Consider the following 12,675-nt stretch of genomic DNA (forward strand, 5'->3'; position numbering starts at 1 on the left):
TATTTTACAGTACTTCTGCAAAGTTATTTGAAAGAGTATTTAATTTCAACTGTTTGCAATGGATCAAAATACTATAAAGGATGACAAATTTTGAAAAAATGTGAAAATCAATGCAGTACTGTAGGTCTTCGGTTAAACATTTTTTAAAATATTACCTTCAGGGGTTTTATTGTTGTCTATGTCTAAACCTTGGTATAGCGTTTAGTATTTTTTTACATGAGAAGATTTCTTAAAAGAGTTAGATTACATACTGTACTATACATCATGGTGAAGCTGTTTTATTTGGGTTTATGAGAAAGGGATCTGTAAAAGCCTTTGTCTTTGGAGCCAACCTGTTTTGTGGTCGGGCACGCTGGCAGCTGTGGATATGGCAGCCTGGCGAGAGAGCAGAGAGTGATGTAACATTATGACTGAGTCCTGCGGAAACCAGCCTGCTGTGTCTGGGTAGGGGAGTCCCAGGCCTGCCAGCAAGTCTCTCTACTCTGATGATTCCGTGGCCCCCTTAATGAAAAGCAGACAAGTGTTATCATGAGAGTACTGTATTTAACCTTTACCCATAGGCTGTAGTGCCACCACTTATTATCTGCCTGCACAGCACATAGTGCATAATGGCAAATTCAACAGAATGATTTATTTTGAATACCTGACTACAATGCAGTTACTTCAAAGTGTCTGATTTTTATGTGAAAAGGTATCAAATGTGCGTTAATAGTGTGTGGACTGCATCTATCCTGCAGTCGTTGTCAAATACATGGCTAAAAGGTGTTGGATATTTGCCTAGCCCTAAAAAGCCTCTATGACTCACTATGTGGAACAGAAGGCAGATTATTGTACAAACGCATCCCTGCAGGCTGCAATAACTTTTGCATTTATGCTGGTTTGGATTCAGCAATGGGGGGATGTAAGTATCTAGTTCAGTGCAGAAGGATTTCTCCAAAGGCTAATGTTGATACAAGCTTGCAGTCTTTTTGTTGGGAAGTGTGGTGTTCTGCATTTTATTCAGATTTTCTCATTGATAACACATACAGGAGTTGCTATATGTCTCCAGTTCCTCCAGTTCCATTCTGCAGAATGGTTTCTCGTGAAACGTCAGTAAGCTGTGCCAGCCACACTTTTGCTGTCTCCCCACTATCAAGGTCTGTAGGATCTATTGTGTTACAGCTTTTTTTTTTTTTATAATACAGCATATATATCAGGGTTCTCTGAAACACGTCTGTAAAAGTGTGTGCTACTTATTATAGGTATGTTCACTGAATTGAATTGAATTACTTACATCACTATTATACAGCACAGGGGAATCCCCCTGTATTGCATCCCCACTTTAGGGGACATTCCAGGATAACCCATGAAAGGTGGTTGATGCAATCCAAGGTAATTCCCTAGTGCTGTAAAACTTTTATTTATTCCAGCTGTGACTTAACCCAGTGGGGTATAGATTGGTCAAATCAAGCCCTTAACTGCAGTGGAACATTTTATATTGGTAAAGCATATCTATTCCATAAAGCAGGATTCGCACTCCAGTTACACAGGGTTGAAAAACCTTTCCGCTATGCCCTAAATTGAAGTTTTATATTAAATTCTACCATAGTCAGTCCCTAGACACTGGGTAGTATTTACCATAAAGGGATGAGTTAAGTGTGATAAGAGAAGTTAATTGCTTAGGACACTCCATTACCTTAAAAAAATAATCTCGCTGAAGTTGAGTCGGGCTGTGATATTACACATCAGCAGTGCATGCAAAGGGGAAGGATGAGAGTTCTTCCTTCAACACATATATGTTAATTAGAATTTTCTTCAGTATAGAAAGGGATTCGGCAAGCATCATACTTTTTTCAATTCTAATCGGCTCCGACACCATTTGGCAGCCAGAAGCCTTCTGTGGTGTGCTTCTCATACATGTATAGTGCTGCCCCAGTCCTTAGATAGGTCTTCGCTGAAATCTTTCCATATTTGAAGAGGCAGATGGCCAATAAAAACCTGTATGCCTGTCCTGTCCGCATCCAGGGTGAAGCAAAGTTCATCCGCTTTTGCGTTATTTGCAGAAAAAAATGTCAGATTGGAATCAAACAAGTATGTTAGTATCAGATATCTATGTGATATATTGTACTGTAGTGTTTTCCTGTAGCCGTGTGGTACTTTTTGTTAAATATGCAACATGATCTGTTTGTGTGTCATGACAACAGCACATATATTATTATTATTATTATTATTATTATTATTATTATTATTATTATTATTATTATTATTATTATTATTATTATTATTTATTTTTGTTTTATTATTATTTATTTTTGTTTTATTAACTGGGGAAATTAAAGAGCTAGGTCCCATTTTTAGAGGTAATAAGTTCAGGCCTGTATATATTTGATCTCTTGTTTTTTGCATTAATCTTACAAAAAAAAAAAAAAAAAACAGACCTGAAGACAGTGCTGTGTTTTTACTAGGTGAACACGCATTCAATCAAGCCAGGATCCTACTTCTTGCCCATCAGTTTCATAAAAGATCAAGGTTTTCAGCTTCACACGGTTGCAGTCTCTGGATGCTGATTAATATTGCTTCATGATACTAATGAGACTGAGCAGCAATATATGCACCAAGAATTCTGTACATAGATGCATGCAAGAGGACAGTATTTTATAAAGGTATTATGTATTATTTAGATAACTAACTTCAATGAATAAATGCTGCATTGGTTTATGAACTGTGTTATTTTTATGTCATAAGAGATCTCCTGCATATTGTTTGATGGTTGATTTCTCATATATGAATGGTAATATCAAGTTAATATATACTGTAAAGTTGACCCTGTCTCTTATGGTGAGCAACGATACCATAAGAACCAGGGTAATCTGGACATACCAGCTTACTATAAATCATGTTTTATTAAAAAAAAGAACATGATACATAGTTAATACCATTTTCCATGTCTTGAGCATTTTTGTCAGCTGGTAATCTTCTGTGCACAAGACGACCATTATGGCAAAATAAGATCTACTGGAACAAAAATGAAATCTGATGTTTTGACATATGAAATATCTGATTGTAATCTCTTTTATTTTATTTTGGTATTATTGTATACTGTAGTGCATACCCCTTTATAAAATGGCTGGTATATACAATAGGAACAGCTTTTTGCCTGTCATTTCATTTTGCAGATGTAAACTACCCCGTGCAGGTTTTTAAAGTCCTGTGATCCACAGGAGTGCTCGGTACCTTATGCTAGCTTCACACTTGTTAGAGGCACATACACATCTGTCTCTCATTGAGATTCTTCTCTAAAGTGAACTCATGTGTTTTTTATCAGGAAAAATAACAATTTCATGTGTGCTTCAGCAATCTGATGAATTCTACTGCAGGAAAAAGGACAGAGTTGAGGGGAAGTTTATCAGTGTTAAGGAGATTGAGCGGCTTTTGACTCCTGAGGTAAGATTGCCACCGAAGTGTGTGCTAACAACGTGCTTTGTGTTTTTGTTCCAGCATTTCAACGATGGTCGCAAGGCGCAGCAACACATCGAGAACTCGTGGAAACAGCTAGAACAGGTAAGCGTCTTTGCTTGTGGAGTACAAATGACATTGACAGCAGGTTTTCGATTGGCTTTAGAAGATGTTTGTTTCCATAGGGCTTGAAGCAAACGTGAAAAGATTAGCCGCTTGTAACCTGAATTATTCAAAAGAACAAAAAATGTGTAGATCTTCACAAAAACATTCAAATGCAACTGAAAAAATATGTTAAATTATGCATAGTAATTTAATATACTGTATGCTGCATAACTGAATTTTTATTAAGAAGCAAGATTTTTTAAGTAGATTCTGCTATTTCTCATCACAAAACAAACAGCTTTAGCCTAGCAGTGTGCAAGGAAAGCATGTGTTACTAAGCAACTAGTTACCTGATGTGTGAGACTATACTGTAGATCACCTGAGCTTGCAGATTGAATTTTGGGGTTGAAATTGTTAGGGTGCACTTTTCACAGCAAGCTTCTCCTTTGTCTTCCTAGCCCAGCATCCTAAATGTTAAAAGCTTTTTGCCTGATCGCTTATCCATTGGCAGTCCAGAATTTTCACTTCAAACCCTTATGAATATATAAATAACTAGCTGGTGAAGCCTGTGCTACAGAGTTCTGATACCAAAGTAGTTCATTCCTGGAGGGATTCTTTCAGCTCCAGACTCTCTGATACCAGAGGTGAAACTGGTGGTGAAACTTTGTAAGGACATTGTTTAGCATACAGGGTGTATATCCGTAATGCCTGGGATATAGTGGAGGCATCTTCTGATCTGTCACACTTACATGTTTACATACATACTTGTTATCTATCGCCATTGCATATGTATTCTACTGTTTATCAATAAGGTGCGTAGATCTGAAAGTTTAAGGGAAAATTGGGGTAAAAAAAAAAGACTCATGAACAAATGTTACAAATCAGACCCTGTTTGTGATCTTGGTTAAATAATGAGAAATAACACTTTTAAATAAGGTACCTTGATGAAATTATATTAAAAAACAAACAAACAAACATCAAATTTGGGTAAAAACTGTATCAAAATTGTAAGTGTGTTAAGTTATGATACTAGAAAACATGCATTGGTTGTTTGTGATTGGCCTTGTCCCGAGGCACACAGTTTAAATGCTGGTATAGTGTGGTTGTTAGCTTCACACCTATGCTGTTCTGTGCTGGATATGTGTCAAGGACAGACGTGGGCGAGGTTATGGCACTGCCTCACTGCCCTGCCAGACGGAGCGCCTTGGCATTTGCCCCTTTGCCAACACGGAAGGGAACGATAAAACAAAAACCAAAGAATAAATTAAACTAAACAAATTCGACTTCATGAATTTAAGGCGGTATTGTTATGCCAGACCCCCTCAGTGGATGAACATGAATATAATATTTTAGATATCTCCAATTCTTCAAATGGCTGTTGCCTTTGAAGTGTTTAACAGCCAAAGGTGCCAAAGGTTTCAAAAGACAAATAACTCTGTGGGGGAGGGGGGGAGGGTGCAGATGCTCACATGTGTAGGAGTCCTGGTTGGTGAACCTTTAAGCTGTTCAGAATGGTTTGCTTGTTAAAATGTTCACTCTTGATAGAATAAGTTCTATTCAGAATGTTGACTAAGAACCTTGGGAAAGCAACATTCAAAAGGAAATATATAAAGAAAGACACACAGATTGATTCTTATGTGTGACATATTATCTGTTCTCCAGCTGTGGCCACAGAAGGCATCCAAGCTGTTACTGTCGCAGGAAGAGATCCAGGCATACCGAACTGTATATTTTATATGTGTGGGATTGAATATCAGAATTGATATTTAACACATCATTTTTTATGTTTGTGTGCCAAATTGTTGGTGAAAAATCAGCAAAAACTGAATTATGTCTTATAAACCTGCCCATACTGCAGAAATGCAAGATAATAAATGTAAGTGTATGTAAGGATTTCATGCATACCTTGGCTGGTTTGCAAGATTTGACTGGAAGAGTTACACAAGTTTGGTGCCAGGCAATCGTAAAACCCTTCCATACCCTTTGATCATACTTGCATACTTCTTGAACTTTTGGGGGGAAAGATGAGTGCAACTGAAAATAAAAGGATTGCCTATGATGCATAAAGATAACCCCAAGCCAATATTTATAAGTTACAGAAACTCGCAACATTCTCATAACTTCACAATGACTTTACAGTTTGCATTTTTCAGTTATGCAGTTATTACAATACGCTGCAACCTCTATAACTGTATATTGATCGAATGAACACATACAGTGCTCGCTTTCCCAAGACAGGTCACATCAATTTTAAGTGCATTAAGTTACAAGAATGATCTGATTTCCCTTTTTAAAACCTTTCTGGTGTTTTTCTTTTGCTGTTGCTCCACAGAGTAAAAGAAGGTTTGAGCGAGACTGCAAGGAAGCAGAAAGGGCACAGCAGTATTTTGAGAGAATGGATGCTGACATCAATGTAACAAAGGCCGATGTGGAAAAGGTGAGTCATAGTCAATTCCACTAATGCTGCTTTACAATATAACACACGCCAGTCCAGTACAAAGCTTTCCATTCCTGTTACCCCAAGGATGAACAGGAAGTTGTATAGTAAAAGTTTTTACAGATTCTTTTGCTTTTAAATTCATCTTGCTTGCACACAAATACACATAACTGTGCAGCTGGCAATTGTCTTTATTTTATAACGCAAATGGACAAAACAATTAAGTTGAATAATTACAAACATGCAGAACTATATTTGTTCTACAGTATAAACAGTGATAAAGTGTGTTGACCTAGTTGGTGCAGTAATCTATTGTAAGAAATGTGAAACTGATAAACAATATTAGTGATGTCAAATATAGGTTTATTGGTATAGCTCAGAATAGAATAATTTGAATGAACAGAGTCGCGACACTCTGGGCTCCAGTTAGATTGAGAGAACTGCTCCCCAGGAAATACATTCACCCCAGTTTTGTAGATTCCAAAACACACCCTGCCACAAACTGTGTTCAGAACGCCATTGTCAACAATCACAGTGCTGCTCCAATGATTAACAATTTTAACATCTTATTTTACCATCGTCCTTCCTCCATGTTCCTCTCATCGAGTTTGTGTTATTTCATTGTTGCTCTTAAATGTTTGTGAATTGTGCATTTAGATTTGCTGGAAGGGACTTAATCCACTATTTTAAGGTGTTATTGCTGGTTTACAGCAACATAACAAAAAAAGCGAGAATCTCGTTTAAGTTGTGAAGCGTTAATAAAAACCTAAAACACCAATGCAAAATACTGCCAACAGCCATGACCTCTCATCAATGCCGCCTTTTTAAAATAGCCTTAACTGTTGACGTCTGGCGCCACCGTGCTATGCTGTAGAAGATTATTATAGAAGGGGGTCATAAGGTCAATTGCAGGCCAGTATTGATCCAGGCTGGGCATCGGTCTGAAATGAGGGAGCAGCTTGATATGCTTTGGAGGCTGCTTAACTGGAAAGGCCAGAGGTACCCGCAATAATTGCTGCTTGGTTAATATGGGGTTGGATTCAATCAAAAATAAACAGGTTTATTGCACACAGTATTTACCATCCTCTACATTGATGCTCTTCCGGTTAACTTTGTTGTCTTTAAAGGATTTCTATGATTCCGTATCATCAGTATGGCTAGGTATTCCCTCACCTACCCTCTGCCTCCAGTTCATTTCCAACTCTCCTCTGGATCTGGTTTCTACAATTAAAGTATTATCTAGGGTTAACTGTCACCTCCTTTTAATATTTTAAGGACTTCAATCAAGTCCCCCCTGTTCTAGGGCTAGATACTGAATAGATGTTTTTGTTGCCCCACTATCTGGAAGTATGAATAAATGGTGTCTTTGAAGAGGGTTGCAACAGAGGTTCATTTAAGCTGCACTGTATTTTTTGATTGAATTAACCTCTTAAGCTGCCTGTTAGCTCGAGCCCATTGCCAACCCCTCCTCGGTTAGATTTTGATTTTAATTTCGCTTGCACTGGTGCAGAGTGACTCAGCCCAAAGTTAATCAGATTCTACTATACGGCACTGGGGGGTGGGGGGGGGGGGGGGGGGGGGGGGACAGTGGAATGCATGTTAATGTAATTAACTGATGCGGGTACGGCATGTGAGAGTAATCCCAATGGCTCGATTATATCTGAAATCTCTCCCATGACACTCTTCAAAATAAGATGGCCCGCATAACTCTTTCTTTATTGGCACGGTGGCAGCAGATGCTGAATTAATAAGCAGCACAGTTGATTGTATGTAGCGTGTCTGAAAGTATTTGTTTAGATTAAGTATAATGGTACTCCCTGAGTTTCCGGTTGCTGTTGATTTCCTGTGCTGCAGGGGTTAAAGGGCAGCTTGGTATGGGTGGGCCTTATTGTTTTAAAAAGACACCAGCATGTGAAATGACAAGTAAATCCTTCACCTCAAAATTATTTTATAATTAAGATGGGCTTCTGATACCTACATGGGCTAACTACATTCTCTCCTACAGGTAACATTGGATTTAGACATGTCAATGTAGGTGTGATTTTCAAAACCTGTAGTCACTAATGTGCTCATTGATGAGGCAGAATGCCAGTTAGGATGGTATTGAGCAGACAGGGATCTGAATCACCTACATTTAATTGTTTAGGTGTTTATAAAGGTCATTTACATTTCTGAAATAATAAAAAATAAATGAATAGCTGCAAACCTCAATACAACTGGAGCGTCTGCCTCTCTGGTTTAGGAGAAAATAAAAAACAACAGAAAAAACAATTTTTCATCTGAGGAAGTAGAAATACTTGTTGATGCAGTTCTTCATTGATATAAAACTTTCCCACAAGGCAAAGGATCAACAGATCCCGGGACCATACAAAAAAGAGGGTGGGGTAACGTGTTGAATCGCTGCAATTGTATAAAATTATTATTTTGTTTTTTGTGACAATCTATATTTATTTTTCATTTTGGCATAAAATATCCTCCACACTTTGAAAGCCCCCCATAGAATCGTAACTGCCACAGGAACAGCAAAGCTGCGCTTTGTGGAGTTCTCCTCCAAATCCTCTGATAACTCCTCACATAAATCAAATATTGCTTGTGTATCTAGTCGAAAACGACTAATAATCTGATCATCTGTTGTGTCTATCGTTTAAACGATAGCGACTAAAGTTACACCAAGTAGAAGCAGGTGTAACTTGGAAAGTCCTAAAAGCATAATAATAGGAATTCGCACGTAGGGGTATGTATGCCAGCTAATTTAACTAGCCGTGAATAACTTAAAATGGATGGACGACTAAACCCCTAGAAACAGCTACATTTACATGTTCGAAAATCTCATATACACAAGTCACCCGTCTAAACGACTAAAAAGGCTTATGTATGCTTAAACCTCTTAGTCACAAATGGAAATAGGGCCCGTAGTGTTGTGCTAGGAAGAAATGAGGTTCAGCGCAGTGAAAATAAAGTACAGCAAAACCGTTAGGCACATATGAGCATGCTAGTGAGACAAACGCGTTGGATACCGCACCTTAGCAACAGTGCATATCAACAGTACCACCTTAAATCCAAACAGCTGTTGCCATAGTGTATCAATATGAGTTTCTCCTGTTTAAATAATTAAAGCACGTTTAATGAACAGTTAAATAACAAATGGGCTGCTAACTGGAGAAAATAAGGGATACTCCATTTCTAATTATGAACCACGGATACAAACCAAAAAGCGGACAGTGCTTCCTTGTAGCACAATATGTGTATTGTCGCAGGGCACGCTGTTGTTGTCTGTAGCCTGCTGTCGAGAAATAATCAGCGGAAGATTGTGACTGGCCAGCTAATCTCTATACACTGCGGAGCTCTAACAGTGTTGCTGGTTTTGCACAGAAACACTGGAGTCTTTAAACAGCAGGAATCAACACCAGTCAGTCCTAATCGGAGCACAGATGTATAATACACATTTGCACTGTCTGGTGATGGTAGAGTAGAGGCAAGATCCTGTGTCAATCGCTTGACCTCTTCAAATGATTAACTGCTGTTTCTGTAGTGGAATTCGTTGCCTGAACATTCTAAAAATATACACTGTACTGGTATGTGGTTACAGCTGGACTTGTATTGTATCACAGTGCTTTGAGCACTAATTAACCAGCCAGAAAATTTACTTTGCAAGCCAGCTGAGCCAAAGGCCTTGAGATGGGGTGTTTACACTTAAAGAGAAACTATATCTTCAGAATATTCCATTTCTTACTGTTTAATATCCTGTTCTATTAATCTTAACCTGCCATGCACTCCCATTCACTTTGTGCGCTAGATCTCAAGGGTGAAGGAAGCACATGTTGTATGTCTATATTTTCATTATCAAAATGATATCTGGAACTACACTAAAGAAAGCTCTGAGTTTGCACGTCTTGCTTTCAGGTAGCTTGCTACACTGTTACAAGTCATTTCACCTCAGCAATGACTTGGGAGTCAAAGCATTGTCTTTAGAAATAGTGAGTATTTCTCGATTCAGCACTATTGAGTGTTTAATAGTTATGGATAGTCAATGCCCATCCCTGTCACTGGCTGTAGAAGCATGGCAGTCATTAGAGGATGCAGCTGATTGGTTAATGACAGAAAAGAAAGCATTGGATTTCACAAGGGTAACACAGAGTCAAATATAGTTTGACCCTGCGCTGGTCTCAGCTAGATTTGTAAAATTACAAAGGAGAGTCTTTACTCATTAGTAAAAATGACCTCTTTTGATCTCATGGTTATAAACTATTAGGCATGGAGGTAATTTATTTTCTCCAACAATGATCTTTTTCTTCTGTATTTTAAAGGCAAAAGTGCTGAGCTACACACAGGCACTACACAAATGGTTTATAATTATACCTAGAGATATTATAATAACATTTATACTGAGAGCTTTATTTAATCTACTGATGGTATGGTACAAGATATCACAAATGAAAAAACTGCACATGTGTGATTTACATAACAAATGGAAGTGTGTACTCCCGTGTGATAGTCCTGTTTACAAGGTAACTTTAGCTGCAAGCTTCCTTACCCTTGAAGCAATAGGATTTGCTTAGTAACATCTTCAAAATGTGTTAAAGCTTAAAGGAAGCAAACTCGCTAACTGCTCTAGGTCTGATATACAGGGAAGTCGATCACATGACACGTAAGGCTGTTGAGCCTCTCTGCATAATGTCACCTTACCTGTGCCTCTTTTAACTTTCTAATAATTGCCAGTGCTAATGTTCGCACCCAGGAATTAGATATCACGCAGTACAATGAAGTATTCAAATAAACTTTATGAAAAATACAAGTAATGGGTAATAGTTGAATGACAGAGGTATGCCGTGAAAATAGTTTGACCCCTGCACTGTTGGTAGGTAGATCTAAAATTACAAATAGGAGTGACTTTACTTATTAATAATACATAATTGCTGTCTCTTTTGATCTAGTGATGATAAAGGGTTATGCCTAGGGGCACTTTATTCTCACAAAAATGTTTTCTTCTATATTGAAATGAAGGCAGAAGTACTGTTAACCCTTGATGTGCTGTGGATTACAATTTAGTATTTAAATAAATAGATTTATATAGTTATAATTTATATAATAAGGACATTTAGATGTCAGAGAGTCAGTTAGATTTGAAGTTACTGTACAAGTATACTGTATGTGGCCATTCTGTTCCTCAGAACTGAGTAAACTCAGAGACGTATCAATCCTTTCTAATTACATAGTGACTTCCCCATGTCCATTGTAAATGAAACTGTCTTGAAACGTTGATATTGTGCTAGGGATGAAAAGTGTGTACTCCATGTGACAAGTGTTTCATTTGTTTTGTCCAACCCAGCTATGTGCATACAGTATTGCAACACCAACATAAACATTCACGTTTCTTTATATCCAGTTTTGAAACAAGTTTATTCCTTTTAAAAAGAAAAATTAACGCTGCTTTGAAGCAGATTGCTTAGTGCTGCCCACAGAACGCATTCAGTGTTCAGAGCCCCGGATCGAGGCGACGTGGCTAGGAAGGGGTTAACAGGAGCATGGTTTTGAAGCTTGTGTAGCACTGGGCACAGGCCAGCAGTGACAGGGTTATCTCTGTGAATGGAATGTGAAATAACATTTAGTGAACACTTAGGCCAGCGTTTTGATAAACACACATGGCCGATTGTACTCATCCCTGCTGCTCTGTGAATAATAGCCTTTCTTTAGCAGGCTGCACTCCCTACCCCCTCCCACTCCCATCCTTCACCAGCGCCATGTCACTCTAGTGGACTGGAGAATAGAGGGTTTGTTTAGCTGACATTGAAATGAATGGCTGCTTTTTGAGTCTTAAAACCACATGTTAAAAAGACCTTTAAGAGATCCTGATTCTCTGTGTGCTTCACATCTTGTGTATGCACTTTGTCTCTTACATTTTCTGCCTTACAGAGTGGAGAAATAAAATGAGAGTCCCCTTATACACACAAGAGGTTTGCACTCCAGTTAGTACAGAGTGTATTCTATACAGCAGTGGCCAGAAGCATTGACATCCTCCTCCATGTACTTCAATATTATCGCCCTGAGTAGCGTGCAATAAATGTTGATTGTGGTTAAATATGTGATACATCAAACATGTACTGTATACACACCAATGCCATCTGCTGGACATGTAATGTATTACGGCTTAGTGAAATACATGACAAAGTACCTGTGCATTTTGGTGCCTTATAGAAGTTGAACAGATGTATGAATAGTGGATGTATGTACTCTAAAAGAACAGGGTAGTTTGTTCACTACCTATTGTGCTTTTTTATTTGTGGGGAAATGAGGCAATAGGGATATAATTCCTGGTGTTTTTTTTTTTTTTTTTATCATACATTCCATTAGGTTGTAAATTGAACCTGTTGCCCCTGCTTTTGCAGTTAGGTTATTGCATTAGCTTAGAAATATGAGTGTGATTTTATTTCTTTGAAAATGAATTAACCTCACTGAAATCATACTGATGGATTATTATTGAGTTTGAGCATCTCTTAAAGGTAATAGTAAACTCAATTGTTTAACCAGGGAATTTTGCATATGATGTGCAAGGGGAGGGCTAATAGATCTATGAGGAAAATTATTTGCAGAGCTGACGTTTATTGCCAGACGGCAGTACAAATTCAAATTTTAATTACAATTTTAAAAAAAGAAAGCTGATTGAAGCAACAACCTGGACCATACGAGAGGACCTGGGT

The 12,675-nt window shown here is 38.0% G+C and overlaps 1 protein-coding gene across 9 annotated transcripts in view; it reads left to right on the forward strand.

Moving 5' to 3' along the window:
- LOC117396683 (formin-binding protein 1) overlaps positions 1-12,675 on the forward strand; it is a 105,014-nt gene that overhangs the window by 53,238 nt on the left and 39,101 nt on the right. For all 9 annotated transcript variants that reach the window (XM_059005607.1, XM_059005608.1, XM_059005606.1 and 6 more), the window contains exons 5-6: positions 3,478-3,540; positions 5,873-5,977. In XM_059005607.1, the coding sequence (XP_058861590.1) occupies positions 3,478-3,540; positions 5,873-5,977 (168 nt within the window). The remainder of the gene's footprint in view (positions 1-3,477; positions 3,541-5,872; positions 5,978-12,675) is intronic.

The sequence above is a fragment of the Acipenser ruthenus genome, chromosome 31 (assembly GCF_902713425.1).
Source record: "Acipenser ruthenus chromosome 31, fAciRut3.2 maternal haplotype, whole genome shotgun sequence".
Taxonomy (NCBI): Eukaryota; Metazoa; Chordata; class Actinopteri; order Acipenseriformes; family Acipenseridae; genus Acipenser; species Acipenser ruthenus.